Source organism: Pristiophorus japonicus, chromosome 15 (assembly GCF_044704955.1).
Source record: "Pristiophorus japonicus isolate sPriJap1 chromosome 15, sPriJap1.hap1, whole genome shotgun sequence".
Lineage (NCBI taxonomy): Eukaryota > Metazoa > Chordata > Chondrichthyes > Pristiophoridae > Pristiophorus > Pristiophorus japonicus.
This window is the reverse complement of record NC_091991.1, coordinates 27,363,781-27,387,266: the sequence shown is the minus strand read 5'-3', so window position 1 is coordinate 27,387,266 and position 23,486 is coordinate 27,363,781. Positions and strand designations below refer to the sequence as shown.

The following is a 23,486-nucleotide window of genomic DNA, read 5'->3' as shown; positions in this document are numbered from 1 at the left end:
CTGAAACGCATTGCCTGTTTTGTTTTGATTAATTATCCACTCAGCCATTTCCGAGATATTCAAGGGAACTGGCCTCAAGGGAATCCCTCCCTTTGAGTGAATAGGAATATGCGCACATACCCAACAACTAGAAATGTTACCTTGTTTGGCATAAATGTATGACATATATAAAAAGGTATTTACATGTAATTCCCTTGCTACCCTACTATTTGGGTCGGCTAGTAAGAAGTAGGCAAATGCCTAGAATACCTACAATCAGTAATACAGTAAATTTATACATTTTGGCAAAAAGTAATTGTCCTTATTAGATTTCAGCTTCAGTTATGGGTGCTCGTTTAATGTGTGAAGCATGGATCCAGGCTTTCTTTCCTTGGACTTTTAACAGCTGCCTGGGTGGTCAATAACACTTGATAAGGTCCCTCCCACTTGGCACCCAAAAGTTCTTTATGCAACTTTTTTACATACACCCAGACTCCCGGGATGATGTCGTGTCCTCCTTCGGGTGGATTATCCCAAGCTGCCGATACCTGTCGGGAAACAGAACTAATAGCATTGGTTAGGTTCTGACAGTATGATAACAAAGTGTCACTCATTAAGTGAACATCAGCTTTCCTTAAATCGATAGTTCCTGGCAGCGACATGGGTCTTCCTGTTATAATTTCAAATGGGCTTAGACCTGTAGTTCTGTTCGGGGTTGCCCTAATGCTACATAGCACTATTGGTAGTGCCTGGGGCCATGGTGTTCCTTCTTGGTGATATTTGGCAAGCTGTTGTTTCAGAGTTTGATTCATTCGCTCTACTTGTCCTGATGATTGTGGATGATAATGACAGTGTAAATCCCATGTAATGTTCAGTAACCTACAGACTTCTTGGTAGACAGCACCTGTGAAGTGTGTTCCCTGATCAATGCTACTCGGGACTCCCCATCGGGGAATGTAATCCTTACACAAGACCTTTGCAGTGTGATTGGCTGTGGCTCTTTTAGTTGGGACAGCTTCTGCCCATCTAGAGAATCTGTCGACCATGACAAGAATGTTAGTGTATCCTTGGCATGAAGGAAAAGATATATAATCAACCTGCAGATGCTGGAATGGTCCGACAGGGGCAGGAGGCCTCAGTTGGGGCATTACAGTGGTCTGCTACCAGCTGAGCATGTTTTTTAAATCCCCGACCCCACCAGCTTTTCTGGAACCTTGCCGTCGTCTGTTGTGTGAGGCCAAGTGTCCCCACGAGTGGATCTGTTGGGCTAAAAAAGGCATAAGCGCTTGTGGCGCGACTGGCTTGTCGGCAACTCTTTGGGCCCAAGTTTCGGCCTCGGTTGCTCCTGATTTTTTGGAGCAACTGATGTTGAACGGAGTATCTTAGAAATTCAAATTCTCGGCATTTAGTTTGCTCCAGTTCTAGTCAGTTAGAACAGTTTCACTTTGGAACAGAATTTTTTTTCAAAAGGGGGCGTGTCCGGCCACTTACGCCTGTTTTCAAAGTTTCGGCAGTGAAAACTTACTCCAAAGTAACTTGGAATGGAGTAAGTGAAGATTTTTGTACGCTCGAAAAAACCTTGTCTACACTTTAGAAAATCAGGCATAGGTTACAAATCAGGCGTAGGAAATAGGGGGTGGGGGGGTGGGTTTAAAGGGAAGTTTACAAACATTAAACACTTCAGTTTTACAAATAAAGAGCCATCATCAATAATAAATGATAAAAACATCAATAAATCAACCAATAAATCAATCAAAAAAAATTAATAAGAACTAATTTTTTTTTAATCAATAAATAAAACATTTTATACTTACCGACTGCAGCACCGGGAGCCCTCCAACAGCGTGCTGGGATGCCCCCCCCCCCCCCCCCCCAGTGTGTCTCTCAGTGTTCTCTCTCTCTCTCTGTCTGTCTGTGTGTGTGTCTGACTCTCTGTCAGTGTCTGTGTTTCTGACAGCAAAGGGAGGGAGGGAGGGAGGCAGGGGGGAGGAGGGGGAGAAGGGGAAAGAGGGGGGAGAGGAGAAGGGGAAAAGGGGGGAAAAGGAGAAGTGGGGGTGAGGCTGAACGGGCCCGGCCTGGCCCAAGACTTCGGGCAGGGCCCGTCCCCAGCACCAGATTTACAGGTAGGTGGCGTTGGGTCGGGTCTGGTCCGGGGTCTGGGGGAGCGCGGGTCGGGGTCGGGAGCGCAGGTCAGGTCGGGGAGGGGTGCGGAGGGAGGATGGTTCAGGTCGGGGGGAGGAAGGGAGAGGGAGATCAGGTCGGGTGGGGGAGCGCGGGTCGGGGCAGGGGGGCAGTCGGGAGCGCGGGTGGGGTGGGGGAAGGATGGAGGTCGGGTTGGTTTGGGTGAGGGAGGGAGAGGGGGGTCAAGTCCTGTGGAGGAGCGCGGGTCCGGTCCAGGGGGGGGAGCGGGAGTCAAGTCTGGTCGGGAGGAAGGGGAGCTGGGCGTGGGAGGCAGCCTTATGCACGCAGCCCCAGTGAGGCCATTCGACCAGGGCTAGGGGCTGCGTGCTTTGGGCACCTCCCACACAGTTTTGGGCGCCTGGAGCTACTGCGCATGTGCGCCCACTGTAGCGCGCATGTGCAGAGGTCCCGGCACTGTTTTCAGCACAGGGACCTAGCTCCGCCCCCCACAGCTCGTGCTGTGCCGCGCCCGACTCAAGAGGACCAGCAGGGAGCCGGCGAATCTAAGTTTTTTTAGGCACACTTTGTGACGCGAAAAATGGGTGTCCAGGTCGGGGCTGCGCCATTCTAGGCGTGGCCCGAAACTTGGGCCCTATGTCTCCAGACACCATCTTCGCATAGCTTAATTCCTGCCTCAATCCATGTCCATTTTTCCTCTCTGGAGCACTCGCCTTGCATTGTTTGAAGGTCTCGTGTCAGTCCTGAGTGCTTTCAATCTGCACATCTGTGTTGGTTCTTCTGGGAGAACGCCCTGTGAGACAGCATCTTTAGCTGCCTGGTCGGCTAGGGCATTTCCCTGTGCTTCCATGGTACTTTCCTTGGTATGGGCCTTACACTTCAGGATGGACACTTCCTGAGGTAATTGTATGGCCTCTAGTAAGTATCGGATTTCTTTTCCATTTCGGACAGGTGTACCAACAGCAGTGAGGAATCCTCTTTTCCGTCATAACAGACCAAAGTCGTGAGCGACTCCAAAAGCATAACGTGAATCTGTGTAGACATTAGCTGTCTTTCCTTCTACTATTCGACATCCTTCTGACAGGGCCCGTAACTCGGCCTGTTGTGCTGACGTTCCTGAGGGTAAACATCCTTTTGCCACTACCTCATATAAGGTTGTAACTGCTCATCCTGCTTTTCTGGTACCATTGTCAACAAAGGAGGAACCATCTGCAAACAGGATGAGGTCTGGGTTGTGCAGAGGCTGCTAAGGCTGCTTCTTCTGTTTCTTTTAAAATCTCCACGCAGTCATGCTCTTCACATTCTCCCCCCTCTTGCTCCCTTGATTCTGACATCGGGAGCATAATTGCGGGATTAACCGGGCTGGCCCGGACGATATGGAGATTAGGAGCTTCCAAAACTGCTGTCCAGCGGGTCCATCTAGCTGCCGTCACCTGAGACATTCTATTCATAGACAGCAAAGCATCTACGGTGTGGGGACACTTGACAATCAGCTTTTGGTCGAGGACTGGACCCGCAGTGATCATTAGCGCTCGATATGTAGCTTCCATGGCCCTTGGGCAACTTCCCCATCCGAGGGCTACCGCATTCAGTTTTGCCGAATAATAGCCAATAGGTCTTTGTCGATCCCCATGTTCTTGTGTCAGTATAGCTGTCATGTATCCTCCTTTCTCGTGGACAAACAGAGTAAATGGCTTACCACTGTCGGGAATTCCCAAAGCCGGTGCCAAACACAAAGCCTTTTTCAAACTCAGGAAGGCCTCTTGCTGTTCCTTAGTGAGGGTGATGGCTTCTTTAGAGGCACGTTTCCCCTTTAAGATATCATTCAATGGCTGAGCAAGCTGTGTGAAGGAATCAATCCAATTTCTGTTAAAGTTACACAATCCCAAAAAAGACCTTAGTTCCTGAATAGTGGTAGGTTTTTTAGCAGCCTGAATGGTTGCAGTTCCATCCTGGGTAAGTTCTCTCTTTCCTTGTGAAATCTTTTGTCCCAGGTATACAACCTCTTCTTGGGATATTTGTGCTTTGTCGATGCTGGCTTTATGTCCTTTCAGCCAAAGGTAGTCCAGCAAAGCTCGTAAATCTTGTTCATGCTGTTCTTCCATGTTTGAAGCTAGCAAGATATCGTCTACATATCGGATGACTGTGGATGACAAGGGAGGTAATTTTCGCAAATGGCTTTGTAAAGCCATGTGGAATACCATAGGGCTATTGTGGAAACCCTGCGGTAACCGGGTCCAAGTATACTGTTGTTCTTGGACAGTGAAAGCAAACCACTGTCGAACCTCCGGTGCCAGAGGCACTGACCAAAATCCGTTGGCCATATCTATAACCGAGAAATATTTATGTTCTGGTTTGAGGGCATTAAAAATGGTGGAGGGATCTGCGACCAAAGGAGCTTTTTGATCAATACACTGGTTAGCTTTCCTATAATCGATAGTCAAACGCCTAGTCTCATTAGATTTCTGTACCGGCCACACGGGGCTATTGGAGGAGCTATGCGTTTTAATAAGCACCCCTTTTTCTCCAATTGCTGAATAGCCGGTAAGATTCCCGCGATGGCAGTTGGACTGATGGGATACTGTTTAGTGCATGGAGGCTTGGTCCCGCTAAATGACGCAGACCCCATCTGGAGTAAGGCCACAATCGTTCTTATCTTTAGTCCATATCGGGTGTTCCTTCAATTCTTCTTTCTTCAAAGTTCTAATTGACCATGTCACCCGACTATCCTCAAAATGCAACGATGAATCTACTTGGGTCCATTCCCAAAAGGAGTTGATCTACTGGGCCTATCCAGACCGGCGTGGTTAGTTCATGTGAACCCAGCCCTATAAGTACCGGTGTTGTCCTTTTAATTTCCATTTTATGGCCCCCAACTCCATAGGCTGTACGTGCCCTACCATCCAACGGCAAAAAGTCTCCATATTGTAAGGGTAAGCATGTTAATTCCGCCCCTGTGTCTAAAAGGCAGTCCACATCCTTATCGCCCACCCTCAGTTATATATAGCCCATCTTCCCTCTGTTGTATTAGTGCGAGGAGGGGAGCCAGGGTGGGCTCTAATCGTTTTTTGCTATCCCAAGTAACTCCTTCTGTTGTATTGTCAGTCGCTTAAATGCTTCTATGAGGTCGTTATCTTGTGACAAGCCTGGTTTGTTGGCTGAATTGTATCCCTGGCTGCGTCCTCTTCCCCGGCCATGACTTTGCTGTTTCGCCCTGCACGTCTTGGCCCAGTGACCTTCTTTCCCACAATAATGACATTTTTCGGGTAATTTTCCTTATAACTGCTTATCGGAATCCTGGGATTTCCATCCCACAGCCTTCAGGGCTCGGACTTTAGCTCCCATATCCCGATCTAATTGGTTACATCGATCCACCAATGCTGCAAAGGTAGTTCCTCTACCTTCCCAGTCCAGTAACACTACCTTAAGCATTTTGGACAGTTCTGGCTTTAGACCTGCCACGAAAGCTGCTTTCAGGGGTCCAAACACTTGTTCATCCATTTCCTTATCCGTATTATTCATACCCGAATGTTCTAGCCGCGTGCATCTAAACCGCTCGTCATACTCCAGGACCTCCTCTGTTCCTTTCTGTTGGCAGGCTGCAATTTTTCCCCAGTCTGTCTTAGCTGGACTGAAGGCTTGCAGCCAATGTTTAATTGCATCCCATCCTGCATCTAATTCTTGCTCATCCCGCCCCAAAGCTTCTTTTACCTTGTCGTACAATTTTCTTCCTTGTGTTTTTGGCACCATTATGGTCAAAATTTGCACTCCATCCCAGGGATGAAGTTGATATATATTTCTTAAGCGGTCCAATTGGTCCCACTGTTTTACTCCCCCTTTCTTTGGATTGGGCAATTCCTTGGACCATTTATCAATTTTCTCTGGGTCTGCCGGATCATGAACTAAGTATTCTGCATACACCCTTTTCCTCGTTTTTTTGGTTCCGCCCTCATCCGCAGTCTCTTCTGATTTGACTACAACTCGTCTTTTTTTAAATGGGGCAAAGTGCACCCCTAATTCTTCATCCTCCGACCCTGTATCGTCGGAGGATTCAGAATCCGTATCTATTCCTTGGTTGTGTCTTTGGGTTTGCGCTTTTAATTTATCCAAACATGGGTACCCTGGGAATTGACCGATGCATTTTCCTTTTCCTATTACTGCCTCTTGACCTAATGATTTTTTCCATTAATTTCACCTTTTAAGATCTTTAACTTCCGCTTCTGATTTTTCAAGTTCAAGTCTCTTCTGTCGCAGCTGTGCACAAACAGTTTGCAATTGGTCATTTGTACTGGTCAGTTCTCGATCATGTTGGGAACGAACTATAATTTCATTCCGGTTTCGGATCTGTCCCATATAGGATACAGGGTCGGAGGTTTGTCGACGTCTCTGCATGGACACATTTGTTACTATAAGCTTTTTCAAAGTTAATTAAAAGGAACTTGCATCCAACTGCCAAACTGTATTTTTCTGAAGTTAACTGTGAGGAAAGGGGAACTTCCACAATAGCTTCAGAGAGTAGTTGTGCCACTGAGCCCAGGAAAGTCTTGGGCTTGATCTGTTAATTGTGAAGTATTCCTGATTTGTTTCAACCACCAACTAATGCAAGAACACTGAACAATAAGGTGAGCTCGCACTGCATTTTTGATAAGGCAGTTCATGAAATTATTTCCAACTATAATAATCTTCATGCTCGAAATTATCATTAATGTATAGCTTTAATAGTGTTTTTTGTAATTTAAATGAATATTAAAAAAAAATTAGGAGCCAGAAAAAGTCATTGGGCGTAACAAGTCTATCGTTTTTCGATTGATCGTATCATCTACCCATCTTCTCAACATATATCTCTAATCACCAGCTGTCAGTCATAACTGTGTTTATAAACAACCTTCCTGTAAAAAAAAATTTTGCTACAGCATTTTCCTGACTTGTTTCTCAAGTCAGCTTCTGAATTTGTGTGAAAACATTCCACCTGACTTCCTCATTCCAAAGTGCTTCATTTTTATGTGTGAGCCGAAACATTGACTACTGTCAAGCTACACATTCGAGAGACTTCCCAGCTCAGCCATGTCCTGCCTTTATCTGCACCCACACATGCACTTTACAGCCAGTGTTTCTGTTGGCTAGTAGTGGAAACCCTGCTTTTGGGTGCCAAGGCCAATTGTACTGGCCCTGCTGCTGCTACTCTCGGATCAGCACCACACACCGGAAAAAGCCCATTTCTAGCTCTACAGCCACTTTTTTAATGCTGCCCTCCAATTTCCAACATTTCCTGAATTCAGTGAACTGCCTGTTAAAATTTCACTAATTTGAATTCCCCTTATTTCTAGATTGAGCTCCATGTTGTTGGGACTGGGACCCTTTTAAAGTGCAATAAACCTTTATGTACCCATAGCTTCTGAAAATATTGTTTAGATTTAACTACTTTACCCACAGGGTGGTGAATGTACGGAATGGACTAATGAAGGCAGGCAGCGAGGACTGATTGTATCTGTAAATTCAGAAGCTGTCAAAGTACCTGGAGAACGTTTTGCTAGAGGGGTATGAAAGGTATAAGATATGTAATTATTTGGAGAGAGTGACTGCCAGATGGACGACCATAGTCTTTTCCAGTCCTATGTTCCCAGTTGTGTAGTGTCTGACCCCCAGGGGATCTGATTTGTCCACTCTTTCTCCCCCCCCCCCCCCCCCCCCCATCTCATTATAGATGAATATAAAATAACTCTTTGATTTATCAGTTAATTTTTGTCCCCCAATTCCAGCATTGTGAGCAGTATTTTGGAGCAATACTTTCTACTGCCTTTTGTTCAACGATTAGTACAAAACCATCAGGTGGTTCAGCATCAAAGTAATGTTGTGGCACAGACAAAAGAACCAGCGTAGCATATAAGGCAGATGATTTCAAAATATGGAAAATAGTCTTTTTGGGTGAATTATTCAGAGCCCATAGTAAATTCAAGAATGGATTATATTAAGTTGGGTACCTTATTGAATTTTCAGTACTATAGTATTGCTCACTGCATAATATATGATGTAACACTAATGAAAAACTAATCCCCCCCCCCCCCCCCCCCTCCCTTTAGGGACTGTTTATAATTAAGTTTATTAGCATTGTTATAGAGAACGAGTATTATTACAAAGTGTTTACAGCACAGAAACAAGCCATTCGGTTTCCATGCCGGTGTTTATGCTCCACACGAGCTTCCTCCCATCCCTCTTCATCTAACCCCATCAACATATTCTTCTATTCCTTTCTCCGTCATGTACTTACCTAACTCCCTGTGGTGGTGAGTTCAACTCTCTGGGTAAAGATATTTTTCCTAAATTCCTTATTGGATTTATTAGTGACTATCTTATATTTATGGCCCCTAGTTCTGGTCTTGCCCACAAGTGGAAACATCTTCTCTAGGTCTGTCCTGTCAATCCCTTTCATAATTTTGAAGACCTCTATCAGGTCACCCCTCAACCCAGCCTGTTCAATCTTTCCTGTATAACTTCTCAGTTCTGGTATTATTGTAGTAAACCATTTTTATAACATGGAGATCAGAATTGTTCACCGTATTCTTAAGTGTGGTCTAACCAAGCTTTTATACAAGTTTAATATAACTTCCCTGCTTTTCAATTCTATTCCTCTAGAAATGAATCCTAGTGCTTTGTTTGCTTTTTTTTAATGGCCTTATTAGCCTGCGTCGCTACTTTGTGATTTGTGTACCATTACGAGCACATACCTGTACGCAGTAAAAATTGCGCTTCTGCCAGCACACTGCTTTTACTGGACACATTAAGACTGGGGGGTAATGTGAATGCATTTTCCTGGCTGACAGTCTAAACAAATATGACAGTTTTGCTTTCATGTCACTGCAGCACACTTGGGTTCTGAGAGCCAGAGACCCAATCACAGTTTTTTAAGGAGCACTGGGTTTGGAAAAAGAGATGTGATTAAAATTGTAACACATGCAAGTGTTGTCTCCTTGTACTATTTTAGTTTAAAATGTATCTTGTGGAATAGATCCCTGTACATATCTTTAAAAATTGAACAGCGTTATGCAAAACCATTTTTCTGCAATGTAGTAAAAGGGTTACTGTCAAAACCACAGCATGCTAGTTACATTGAGTATCTATTTCTCATCATCTCTTGGAACTGAGCTGCCTACTGGTCACTCATAATGACCAGTGTTGACTCCTGTGCTTGCATGGTTATGTTTTGTTGTAGCAAAGATATCTAATCTCTAGATGGAATGCATTTTAGGTTGCTGAGGGAAGCTGGGATGGAGATAGCAGAGGCTCTAATCACAATCTTTCAATTCTCTTTGGATGCGGGAGTGGTGTCTGAGGTGTCGAGGATTGCAAACGTTACACCCCTTTCCAAAAAAGGGGAGAGGAATAAACCTGGTAACAGACCAGTCAGTTTAAGCTCAGTAGTGGAAAACTATAGAGACCATTGTTAAGGACAAAATTAATTCTCACTTGGAGAAGCATGGGTTAATAAAAGACAGCCAACATGGATTTGTTCATGGCAAATAGTGTCTGACTAACCTGATAGTGCAATAGATATTGTATATATGGATTTTCAAAAGGCTTTTGATAAGGTACCTTTAACAGCAGACTTGTTTGGAAAATACAAACACATGGTATTAAAGGGCTGGTAGTAACTTGGGTACGTGATTGGGATATGAGGCAGGGAGTAGTGGTGAACGAATGTTTTTCTGACGGGAGAGAAGTATGCAGTGGGGTCCCCCAGGGGTCCATATTAGGATTATTGCTTTCCTTGTTGTATATAAATGACTTGGACTTGGGTACAGGAAGTACAATTTAGAAGTTTGCAGATGATCCAAACTTGGCAACGTAGTAAATAGTGAGCATGAAAGTAGCAGACTTCAGGAGGACATAGACAGACTAGTGAAATGGGCAGACACATGGAGATGCAATTTAATGTAGATAAATGTGAAGTGATGCACTTTGGGAAACAGCGGGGCGAGGCAGTATAATCTAAAGGATACTATTCTGAGCGGGCGAGTGGAAGAACAGAGGGACTTGGGATGTAAATTCACAAATCTTTTGAAGGTTGACAAGGCAATTAAGCAAGTGTATGGAAAACTTGGCTTTGTAGATAGGTGCATTGAACACAAAAATAAGGAAATCATACTAAATCTTTTCAAGTCTCCGGTTAGGCCTCAGCTAGAATATTGTCAGGAATTCTGGATACCACACTTGAAGGATGTCGAGTTCCTGGAGAGGGTTCAGAGGAGTTTTACCAGGGATGAGGGACTTCAGTTATGTGGATTGATTGGAGAAGCTGGGATTCTCCTTCAAGCAGAGAATGGTAAGGGGAGACACAACCGAGATATTCAAAATTATATGGGGTTTTGATAGAGCAAGTAGAAAGAAACTATTTCCTCTGGCAAGTGGGTAGGTAGCCAGAGGACATGGATTTAAAATTGGCAAAGTTAGGGGAGAAATTTCTTCACGTGGCGTTAAGAAGATCTGGAACGCACTACCTGAAAGGGTAGTGGAATCACATTCTTTAGAAACTTTTAAAAGGCAGTTGGACATGTACATAGAGGACTAATTTTCAGGGTTATAGGGAAAAAGCTGGGGTGTGGAACTAAATTGGGCAGCTATTTCAAAGACTGCTCTTTCTGGGAAGATGCGCCAAATGGCCGCCTTCTGTGCTGTAAGATTCTATGGTCCCAAGTTTCCACATGATTTGCTCCTGATTTTTAGGAGCAACTGGTGTAGAACGGAGTATCTTAGAAATCGGAATTCTCGTCATTTAGTTTGCTCCAGTTCTAGTCAATTAGAACAGTTTCACTTTGGAACAGAATTTGTTTTCAAAAGGGGGCGTGTCCAGCCACTTACGCCTGATTTCAAAGTTTCGTGAGTGAAAACTTACTATAAACTAACTTAGAATGGAGTAAGAGAAGATTTTTGTACGCTCAAAGAAACCTTGTACTACACTTTAGAAAATCAGGCGTAGGGAATGGTGGGGGTGGGGGGGTTGTTTAAAGGGAAGTTTACAAACATTAAACACTTCAGTTTTACAAATAAAGAGCCATCATCAATAATAAATGATAAATACATCAATAAATCAACCAATAAATCAATCTTAAAAAAAAAAATTCTTATTAATGTTTTTTTATCAATAAATAAAACATTTTCTATTTACCGACTGCAGCACCGGGAGCCCTCCAACAGCATGCTGGGATGCCCCCCTCAGTGTGTCTCTGTCAGTGTCTCTATCTCTCTGTTTGTCTGTGTGTCTCTCATTCTCTGTCTATCAGTGTCTGTGTTTCAGGGGAGAGAGATGGGGGGGGGGGGGAGCAGAGGGAGAGAGATGGGGGGGGGGAGCAGAGGGAGAGAGATGGGGGGGGAGCAGAGGGAGAGAGATGGGGGGGGGGAGCAGAGGGAGAGAGATATGGGGGGGGAGCAGAGGGAGAGAGATGGGGGGGGGGGGGAGCAGAGGGAGAGAGATGGGGGGGGGAGCAGAGGGAGAGAGGGGGGGGGAGCAGAGGGAGAGAGGGGGGGGGGAAAGGGAGCAGAGGGAGAGAGATGGGGGAAGGGAGCAGAGGGAGAGAGATGGGGAAGGGAGCAGAGGGAGAGAGATGGGGGGGGGGAAGGGAGCAGAGGGGGAGAGATGGGGGGGGGGAAGGGAGCAGAGGGGGAGAGATGGGGGGGGGGAAGGGAGCAGAGGGGGAGAGATGGGGGGGGGGAAGGGAGCAGAGGGGGAGAGATGGGGGGGGGGAAGGGAGCAGAGGGAGAGAGATGGGGGGGGGAAGGGAGCAGAGGGAGAGAGATGAGGGGGGGGGAGCAGAGGGAGAAAGATGGGGGAGCAGAGGGAGAGATGGGGGGGGGGGGAGCAGAGGGAGAGATGGGGGGGGGGGGGAGCAGAGGGAGAGATGGGGGGGGGGAGCAGAGGGAGAGATGGGGGGGGGGTGGGAGCAGAGGGACAGATGGGGGGGGGTGGGAGCAGAGGGAGAGATCAGGGGGGAGGAGGAGAGATTGGGGGGGGGAGCAGGGAGGGGAAGGAGATTGGGGGGGAAGGAAAGGAGATTGGGGGGGGGGGGACTGAACGGGCCGGGCCCGAGACGTCGGGGGGGGGGTGGTGGGAGGGAGGTCGGTTCGGTCGGAGGGAGGGAGAGGGAGGTCAGGTCGGATCCAGTCCGGAGGCGGGAGCAGGTGTCGGGTCGGGTCCGGTGCGGGGTGGGGGGGATGGTGCGGGAGTAGAGTCTGGTCGGGAGGAAGCAGGAGCTGGCCGTGGGAGGAGCCTTATTCACGCAGCCCCAGCGAGGCCATTCGGTCAGGACTAGGGGCTGCGTGTTTCGGGCCCCTCCCACACAGTTTCGGGCGCCTGGAGCTACTGCACTTGCGTGCCCACTGTAGCGCGCATGTGCAGAGGTCCCGGCACTATTTTCAGCGCAAGGACCTTGCTCCGCCCCCTACAGCTCCTGCTGCACTGCGCCGAGGGCCAGAGCACCTGCAGGGAGGTGGAGAATATGGAGGTTTTTTTAGGCGCACTTTGTGGCGTGAAAAACGAGCGTCCAGGTCGGGACTATGCCGTTCTAGGCGCGGCTCGAAACTTGGGCCCTATGATTCTATTATGAAGCCAACTAAAGTAGAAAATGTTAATTGTGTTCCTCCCTTCATATCTGCAACATTCCCCTTCAATCCACCCTTGTCTTTCCCAGTGACTTTGTTGCCCTTCTCTCGCAAACGTTGTAACTTGTGTGGGATTGCAATTCCAAGGGTGATGGTGATAGCTCTTTACAAGAGACTGGACAGTAAATATTGGCTACCTATTCAGCCATAGAAGCCATAAGAACCAAGCCAATGCTGTCCTCATTCAATAGCCACACAGGCATTTGTAGCAGAACCACTGGCAAATGACCAAGAAATTGCTGCTAATATCTTGTCCCTCTCTTCCTAGCCCAAGAACACTGAAGCAATCCCCACTAGATCAAGGATTGAAGCTGGAAATGTTCTAGTTCACATTCGATCAGTGCTGTAGCATATGATGCAGTAGTTCCTAAAGAGCGAGAGCTCTCTGGTGTTTGGATTTTGTGTTATTGCTTGAGAAGCTATATCACTCTTGTGTTTTGTTAGCCTGTTGATTGTGGTAATTTGTATTGTAGTAGTGTAAAAGTTAAAGTCTGTCATGATTCAGTTCAGCAGTAATACAAAACAAACAACTAACCAATCACACTCAGCAGATTAGAGGAGCGAGGAAGACATTTGTGTTCTGTACAGGGCTGGTGGAGCACATATTCCTAAGTTTGAATGCTGGTATTAAATAAAACATTTATTTAGAAAGGTATCATTTTAGCACATTAGCGTGTCAGAATTTTGCTTAACATATCATTAACAGAAGCTATGCATATATTTAATGTACAGTGCAATTGCATAAAATTACAACTTTAATCTGAAACTAATGCTTGCCAATAGAACGGAATAAAAAGTGGAAGTAAATTCCAACTCTAACCCATAGAGTATATGGAATATATTGAGGCGGTGTTACACTTTGCTTGTTTATATTAATATAAATAGACTCCCTTTAGAAATAAATCACATTTACAAGTAAACATCCATAACCTGTCCATGCAAGGTTTAGAAGTATTTAGTTATGTAGTGGAAAACAGTACAGTTTTCTAGTTGATGTCCTTTAGTGATCATCTATAATGCTACAATTTGGGCATTTGGTTAAACCTGCAATAAAAGTTATTTGAATGCACTTTTCAAAATCCGCCTGGAGTTAGTTTTACAGCATAGAAGGCCATTTGGACCATGTGCCTGTGCCAGCTTTCTCAAAGATCCATCCACTTAGTCTCAATACTTTATTACCATAACCTTTTTTTGATATTTTTCTTTTTCAAATATTAACCACTTATCTTTTAAAAGCTATTATGGCTTCCGTTTCCACCACTGCTTCTGATCGGGCATTTCACGTCTAAACTATCCTGTGCTTAAAAAAAGAAAGAAAATTCTCCTAACCTTTCCTTTTGTTATTTTGGTAATGATATTGAAGTTATGCCCTCGAGTTATTGACTCATTGACCAATGGAAATAGTTTTTCCTGATTTACTTTATCAAACCCCTCATTTTTGGACACCTGTCAGATTTCTACCTCTTCTGTTTCACAGTGGAAACGCAATGGTAGCAGAGTTAAAATCACTGCATCATTTCCCGCCCCATTCCTACTCCATCGCCATGTTTACTGGGATCTTCCGCTGGGTGGTCTACGTGCTCCCTGAATCAAGCGGGAACCTCATAACTATGCAAATTGGAGTCCTATGATTATACATAGACACCTGGTCTACTTTAGAGGCATGCTATGCAGGCTCCACCAGGTTCAATCAGGCAGTGAAGAGGTAGAGGCCCAAAAATCATATTGGGTCAGCTCAGAATTGGCAAACTACAGTGGGACACTTGATTGAGGAGTGCAGCTCCTCAATGCCATGGTAATGAGGCCCAGCCCTCGAAATGGCCTAGGCCTCCCGCTGGCCTGTTGCCTGCCCGTTCCATGCCTAAAGATAAAATATATCCCGAGTTCTCCAGTCTCTCCACATAGCTAAATCCACTCTTCCCAGGTATCCCTTCAATAGATCTTTTCTACATCCTCTCAATGATCTTGTTATCTTTCCTAAAGTGAGGCCCCAAAACTGGGTACCGTATTCTAACTGCAGCTTAAGTAATTATTTTTTTATAGATTTAGCTTTACTGCTTTGTTTTTGCAACTTAAAACCCTATTTATAAAACCCATATGAGAGGTAAATGCCCCCCCCCCGCACCACCGAATGGAGTATGGGTGGCTGGCTGGCTGGACGTCTAGTAATCCCGGTAGGAGGCCTGGTCCATTTTGAGGGACAGCGGGCTGCAGCTGGAGATCTAGCGTCCATGGGCAGCCTGACAGTTATATAGGCGCTATATAAATGGAAGTCTGCTTTTTTTCTTTTTTCTTTGCTACTATGCTTAATGATTCATGTATTACAAAGATATTTTGTTTTCTCAGAGCACTGCATAAATCTGGATGTGTTTTTGTTTTCAATTTCTTGTCTACACCTACAATATATGCTATTTTGTTACACCACCCTCCTGACAGGAAAAAGTTATTAGTACTGACAATTTTAAATTTTTTTCAGCACATAAATGTAAATTAATTCTAAGAATGCTACTTTGCTTTATTTCAAGAGGTTGCATCTATGTAAAAGTAACATAGAAACATAGAAAATAGGTGCAGAAGTAGGCCATTCGGCCCTTCCCGCCTGCACCACCATTCAATAAGATCATGGCTGATCATTCACCTCAGTACCCCTTTCCCGCTTTCTCTTCATACCCCTTGATCCCTTTAGCCGTAAGGGCCATATCTAACTCCCTCTTGAATATATTTAACGAACTGGCATCAACAACTCTCTGCGGTAGGGAATTCCGCAGGTTCACAACTCTGAGTGAAGAAGTTTCTCCTCATCTCGGTTCTAAATGGCTTGCCCCTTATCCTTAAACTGTGACCCCTGGTTCTGGACTTCCCCAACATCGGGAACATGCTTGCTGCATCTAACCTGTCCAGTCCCGTCAGAATTTTATATGTTTCTATGAGATTCCCTCTCAATTATTCTTCTAAACTCCAGTGACTACAAGCCCAGTCGATCCAGTCTCTCCTCATATAGGTCAGTCCTGCCATACTGGGAATCAGTCTGGTGAACCTTCGCCGCACTCCCTCAATAGCAAGAACGTCTTTCCTCAGATTAGGAGACCCAAAATTGAGCACAATATTCCAGGTGAGGCCTGACCAGGGCTCTGTACAACTGCAGTAAGACCTCCCTGCTCCTAAACTCTCATCCCCTAACAATGAAGGCCAACATGCCATTTGCTGCCTTCACCGCCTGCTGTACCTACATGCCAACTTTCAATGACTGATGTACCATGACACCCAGGTCTCATGGCACTTCCCCTTTTTCCTAATCTGCCATTCAGATAATATTCTGCCTTCACGTTTTTGCCACCAAAGTGGATAACCTCACATTTATCCATATTGTACTGCATCTGCCATGCATTTGCCCACTCGTCTAACCTGTCCAAGTCACCCTGCAGCCTCTTCGCATCCTCCTCACAGCTCATCACCACCACCACCCAGCTTAGTGTCATCTGCAAACTTGGAGATATTACACTCAATTCCTTCATCTAAATCATTAATGTATATTGTAAATAGCTGGGGTCCCAGCACTGAGCCCTGCGGCACCCCACTCGTCACTACCTGCCATTCTGAAAAGGACCCGTTTATCCGGACTCTCTGTTTCCTGTCTGCCAATCAGTTCTCTATCCACGTCAATACATTACCCTCAATACCATGTGCTTTAATTTTGCACAACAATCTCTTGTGGGATCTTGTCAAAAGTCTTTTGAAAGTCCAAATACACCACATCCACTGGTTCTCCCTTGTCCACTCTACTTGTTACATCCTCAAAAAATTCTAGAAGATTTGTCAAGCATGATTTCCCTTTCATAAATCCATGCTGACTTGGACTGATCCTGTCACTGCTTTCCAAATGCACTGCTAGTTTGTGTTCAACTGATTTTATTTTCTCTGCAGGTCTAATAACAAAATTGTTGAAGTACTATCTGAACAACTGACACAATTTAAGTCCATGGAAACGCTGGATCTCAGTAACAATCACATGTTTGAACTGAAAACATTCCCTCCTCTACAACTTCGCCATCTGTGAGTATATTGGAGTAATTTGAAAGGTGTTTTCTGTTGGTCGTGCTGAAGGAATTGTGCTTTAGCCGACAGGTAGCTCTCCAAATTAAACTAAGAAAACTTTCAAATATTAAGGGAGCCTTTCTGCCTGACATTGTTCAAAATGTAGGAGCCTGTTTACAGAGTTGTCTTTGACCATGCAAATCCTGTTGAATGCACCAAATCTCCCTTGGAAGAATGCTTCCGGAGATTGCTCCAGCACCGTGCCAGTAATGACAAATATAAACCGTAGCCACAACAAAGTGAATTTATTTTGTGAATTTAACGTAGAATTATGTCCCAAGTCTCTTCAGAGCTGTAATCAGAAAAAATGGATATCGAGCCAGCAGAGGAGATATAAGGAGGGTCATGATGGTAGAGAAGCCACAGGAGATGGCATGGTCAAGAGGGTGGCCATGAATATTGATAGGCGAATTCATATGAAGGAAGCGGGTTTGGCAGGACTGGAGGGCAGTGAAATTGGAGGAAAGAGGGCTGGGGAGCTGAGTTATGGCCCATAATGACCTTCCCAGACTTTCTTGCACAGTTATTCATGATCTCTTAGAAGCAGTTCTGTGATAGAGATTATGGACCCAAGTTTCCACATGCGCCTAGAATGGCGCAGTCCCGTTTTTCGCGCCACAAAGTGCGCCTAAAAAAATCTCACGTATTCTCCACCTCCCTGCAGGTCCTCTGGCCCTCGGCGCAGCGCAGCATGAGCTGTAGGGGGGCGGAGCCAGGTCCCTGCGCTGAAAACAGTGCCGGGACCTCTGCACATGCGCGCTACAGTGGGCACGCAAGTGCAGTAGCTCCAGGCACCGAACTGTGTGGGAGGGGCCCGAAGCACGCAGCCCCTAGCCCTGGCCGAATGGCCTCACTGGGGCTGCATGAATAAGGCTCCTCCCACGGCCAGCTCCTGCTTTCCCCCCCCCCTCAACCAGACCAGACACCCGCCCCCCCCTGCCTCCGGACCAGACCCAACACCCGCTCCCCCCCCCGACTGACCTGACCCGACCCGCGCTCCTGTTCCCGCTCCCCGCCTCCCCGACTGGACCCAACCCGACCCGCGCTCCTGTTCCCGCTCCCCGACGCGACCCGACCCGACCCGCACTCCTGTTCCCGCTCCCCGCCCCCCCGACTGGACCCGACCCGACTCGACTCCCGCTCCCGGACTGGATCTGGCCTGACCTTCCCCCCCCCCCCCCCATCCTCTCTCTCTCTCTCTCTCTCCCTCCCTCCCTCCCCTCCCTCCCTCCCTCCCTCCCTCGAACCGAACCGACCCAACGCCACCTACCTGTAAATCTGGTGCTGGGGACGGGCCCTGCCCGAAGTCTCGGGCCAGCCCGTTCAGCCTTCGGTCCCGAAAGGCCTGCCTGAAGCACTTTCACACAGGTAGGAAGATGGTTTATTTAATCTTTTCTTTGCTTATAAATGTTTATTCAAGTTGGATTTATTTGTATAAGTATAAATATATAAGTATATAAGGATTTATTATAGAATTTAATGACTTCCCTTTCCCCCTCCCCCCCCCCCCCCCCCCCCACCTCGTTCTGGACGCTTAATTTGTAACCTGTGCCTGATTTTTTAATGTGTAGAACAGGTTTTTTCAGTTCTACAAAAATCTTCACTTGCTCCATTCTACTTTAGTTTGGAGTACGTTTTCACTGTGGAAACTTTCAAATCAGGCGTCAGTGGCCGGACACGCCCCCTTTTGAAGAAAAAGTTCTGTTCCAAAGTAGAACTGTTCTACCTGACTAGAACTGCAGAAAAAAAAATGTGGAGAATTGCGATTTCTAAGATAGTCCGTTCTCCACCAGTTGCTCCTAAAAATCAGGCGCAAATCATGTGGAAACTTGGGGCCCTATAATCCTTAGAGTTAGTTTACAATTATGAAGCTTTCAGCCACAGGAGCTGCTGAAGTTTGCATTATAAGCAAGTTTAAGTAGTAAATTATGGTTTGCTAGTGAAGGAATTAGCAACGTTGAGAATTAATGCAGAGCATCTCCGGTATTTGTTGCATCAATACAAATGTCAAACCTGCAATCTTTCAGCCAACTAGATGTTAAAGTCTCCCACTCCCCTCACTTCACAAATGTCTATGTAAACCTGTAAACTTATTGTAGTGAACTATGATTTCCTCAATCATGCACAATTATGGAGTTGCTAAAATGTCAAATTATGATTTTTGTACAGTAGCATTGTTAACCAAGTTATAGTAGTCTACTCATAATTTGAAGTTTCTTAATTCAAATTTTCTTGACTAAAATTGGCTTTAAAAACTATCTTAATGCTTTACAATATCACTGGGCACTTCCTGTATTAATGTAAATGCTTGTGAATGAAGGGAAGAGAGACATTTTATTGTGGTGATATTACTGTATAGACATCCATTTTTCCCATTGAATTGAATGTAGTGATGAAACATACCTGTTTGATGAGTTGAGTTTAATGTGCTCACTTGTCCAGTAAACAAGATATGTGATTTTTTTTTTTCCCTGCCAAAATTTTCCCCTCATCTTTTAAAGGTGATGGGGTGTATTTTGGGTACAGGTTGCTTTTCTCTACCTTGCCAAAATGGCCATTCTTCATATCTGAATCTAAATACGGGAGGTGGGGGGAGAGCCATGAGCTCAATCTTCTTGTTTTCTAGCAGGGGTCACTTGATAATCTGGAGTGGGAATGTTGGCTGATTTTCTTCACACTAACCCAAAAGCTCCTAGGTCAATTGTAGTGACCTTGCTGGGGATTGAACCTAAGATTTTGGATGTACATCTTATGAATGGAATGATGCCTGCTCTTTTTTGACTTTTCTTTTTGGGGGGGGGGGGTCGCAGGGGAATCAATGACTTGCCTGAGAAATCAGATTAGATTTGTTCACTAAACACTTCTACAAATGTCTTTGGAATAGTTTTATAGATATCTAACTGTAAGTGTGTTATTGTTTAGGTACATCAACAACAACAAAATAACTTCTCTGGATCCTGGTTGCTTTGACAATCTTTCCAACACACTTCAAGTCTTAAAATTAAACCGGAACAAAATTTCAGCTATTCCTTCCAAGATGTTTAAGCTGTCACATCTTCAGCACTTGTAAGTTTCCTTTGTACCAAAATTACCAAAAAGGTAGCAAATTTCAGTTACATTTATACATGCAGATTTATGAATTAAATACTCATTCTGCTTTCCCTCTTCTCTTTTTCAATTTTGTTTAACGTAGAATTTTTTTTTGCTCTGCAAAACCAGTCTTTTATTTCTGTTTGGTTTCAGGGAACTCAGCCGCAACAAGATTAAAAAAGTGGATGGCCTTGCGTTTCAAGGACTCGATGCTTTGAAATCTCTTAGATTACAAAGAAATGGCATTAGTAAACTCATGGATGGAGCTTTCTGGGGACTGAGCAACATCGAGATCTTGTGAGAATGGTTTTTAATTATTTAATAAAGTTTAGTACAGATTTTGTATGAACTACTAGTAAGCTCAAAATAGAATTCATTTGTGAATCTTAGCTGCGGTAAAAGATTTTGTATTCGGATGTTCTAGTTCTAGAACTGCTTCATCTGATTTTTAACCAAAAGGTTTTTTTTTTAAAAAGAAGTACTTGGTTCAGCAAAATATGTAAAAACTTGTTTGTAAAATGAGCTGCTTTCTACCTTTTTGGCCTCGCAGCTTTGGCAATTGACTCTCATTCCAGAGAATCTAGCCACAGGGCCTCGATCTTTTCAATTGCCGTTGCCAAGCTTTTTAATTGTGTAACAAATGGGTAAAAGTACGAATGAAACCCTGTTTTTCAGGATAATGCAAGCTAACATTTTAAGTTTAAAATTTTTTTTTTCCCAGGCAACTAGATTTTAACAATTTGACAGAAGTAACGAAAGGATGGTTGTATGGCTTGCTGATGTTGCAGCAACTCAACCTCAGCCAGAATGCCATCAACAGGATCAACCCAGGTGCCTGGGAGTTCTGCCAAAAACTCAGTGAGCTGTGAGTAGCTTTTATTCCATTCCAGTTTCAGTGTAGACCTCATGCCAAAACGCTTGCTTTGTATTTGAGAGTCTTTTTTCATAACAGTTCTTTTTATGAAGATGAGCAAAGCAGTGTTTCTTATGAGAGGTAAGATGTGAGATTTCTTTTAAAACCACAAGCGCCTTGTTTGTTGTGCTGTGGATGAGATTTTTTTTTTCTTTTTAATTTTACAGCTGTCAACTCGAATAAAATTTGTAATAACAATACCCTGTAATACGTAAACCACAATAAACAACTAAGCATCTAGCTGAAAAACTTACACCAATTATGCACTGGTTTGTATCTTGCACTGACTTACCCAGGCCCTGCCTGCCTGCCTGCAAAGATATAAAATACCCCAATGGCACTCTTGGAAGAAAAACAGGGAATTTTCCTGATTTTATGGCCAACATTCCTCCCTCAACCAACATCATCAAAAACAAATTAACTGGCCATTCATTTCATTTGCTTTTTGTGGAACTTTGCTTTATATGCAATTGTTTGCCGTGTTTGTTTAATTAACACTTCAAAAGTAATCTATTGGTTGGAAAGCACTTGGGACCTTCCAATGGTGTGATGATGGGATATATAAAGTCACTTTTTTTTTAGGAAGTTACATAATTAATATAGGCCTTTGGTTAGAAGTGTCTAGAAATTAGTTGCTTGAATAATAGATACCATTTGACTTAATTGCAATGACAATAATCAGCATATTCCAGCATGGAAGCTATGTCCAAAAGAAGCGCAGGTTTGTGAATCAGGGCTACTACTGATTGTTGAATGTTCACTGGCAAGAGGCTTGGACCAGAGTTTCTGCTGGCATGAGGCAAGTAGATGTCAAAGAATCACCGCAAGTGAACCTTTTGCCCACCAGCCCCATGTAAAGGAGGTGCCCTCCAGTGACTTCAACCCCTGTGGGGATGTCAGTGTTGGAGGGTACTGGTTGGCAGAAGGACTAGCCACCTGGGAAATTTCAGGGTTGTTCACTTTTAACAATCATTTTAATGAGAGCGCTACTCAGTATATATTTTGTTACTTGTCTGACAGTAACCTAGTTTGTGGAGTATATGTAAAATTACATCACTCTTCATGCTATCATAGAAGTTTACGGCACAAACTAAGGCCATTCGGGTCATTGATTCTGTGCCAGCTGAAAAAGAGCCATCCAGTCCATGGTCCGTAGCCTTGTTGGTTACGGCACTTCAAGTGCACATCCAAGTATGCTATGTTTCACATAACCTGTATAACATGCTTTAGTTTAAATGATGACTGTTGTCAGTGTGAAGATCATAGTAACAGTTTCAGGCAGAAAAAGACCTTTGGTTCATCTAGCCCACCTATACACAGTATTCCCATGGTGCATTTCTAATATTCCTGAATCCCATGTTAATACTTGGGCTCTTTTTACCTCTGCCTGGAAATGACCTGTCCTCTTAAGATGCGTATACATTTTAATTTGGATTCCAGAAGCTGGTAATATCGGGTCTACAAGCTTGCTGCCATGCTACGGAAAATTGATTTAACAGTATAATACCAGGAGCTGGATCCGAATTAGAAGAGCAATGTAAAAGCAGCTTTCCAATTCCACTGAGCAGGAATGAATTAAACTTGCAGGTCTCTCGTGGGGCAATTTAGAATATATTCTAGCAGTGAGCCTTGAAGCAAAAGCCTCCTATTAGCTTTCTGGCTCGCTGCTGCTACAATACAAAACAGACTCAAGTGTATAGTTGACTGCCTAAACTTGAGTTGTTGTAGCTGCTGAGATTTAAAGAAATCAATTGTACTTAATTTTGTCAATTAGACACTGCTAGATACCTGCTGGGATCTCTAAACTTTGAAGGGTTTTTTTTCTCTCTTTCTCCAATTTTCTCCAAGTTGTTCTCTCCTGAAAGCATTCCACAGTTTGCCATTATCTTGTATGACCCTAGACAGTAAATATCTGCAGGCTATCTGACTGTTGGGATGGGGTGGAGAGGAGGGAAGCTTCCACAGCTAAGCTTGAAATGTCCACAGCTGGTGTCCTGTCCCGGCCTCCAGCAGGGGCCACTAGATATTAATCAGCAGTAACCCTGCCCCCAACATCCCAAGGATGCTGAAGCCAATTGTAAGCCCATGCTGCCACACCGGGTCAGTTTGCATAATTCGGAACAGACCAGGGATCAAACCTGATGCAACTATTTTGGTTAACAGATAAAGCTGAGTGCCCCCTTATTAAAGGGACACTAGAACACACAAATTAGCAATAAAACTTTAAGTGAGCATTAAAGGATCCAATTAAAATTTGGTATCCGGGGGTGAAGATGCACTTCAGTCCCTCCGGTGCCCACCTGTCGCGGAAGGTCGCAAGCGTACCAGTAGACACCGCATGCTCCATCTCCAGAGACCACCTGGTGTGAGCGTATTTGCGGGAGAGAGGCAGGCAGTCAGGCTGAACGACCGCCCTCTGCCTGGACCTGTCAATGGCCATCTTGGCCAGGCCCAGGAGCAGTCCTACGAGGAGGCCCTCTTACCCGCCTGCTCCCCTCTGCACCAGGTGCCCAAAGATAAAAATATTTAAAGATCAGGAGCGTGGGACTGAAGTGCATCAGACCTGATGCATTCCTGGTTTGTATGGTCCAGCTGGTCACTAGGTTAAACCTGTTGA

General features: G+C 44.8%; 1 protein-coding gene across 1 annotated transcript in view; it reads left to right on the top strand.

Annotated features, from left to right (window-relative positions):
- Positions 1–23,486, top strand: part of lrig3 (leucine-rich repeats and immunoglobulin-like domains 3) — a 69,295-nt gene that overhangs the window by 27,373 nt on the left and 18,436 nt on the right. The window contains exons 4-7 of the mRNA XM_070900256.1: positions 16,696–16,824; positions 19,789–19,932; positions 20,110–20,253; positions 20,678–20,821. Coding sequence (XP_070756357.1) covers positions 16,696–16,824; positions 19,789–19,932; positions 20,110–20,253; positions 20,678–20,821 — 561 coding nt within the window. The remainder of the gene's footprint in view (positions 1–16,695; positions 16,825–19,788; positions 19,933–20,109; positions 20,254–20,677; positions 20,822–23,486) is intronic.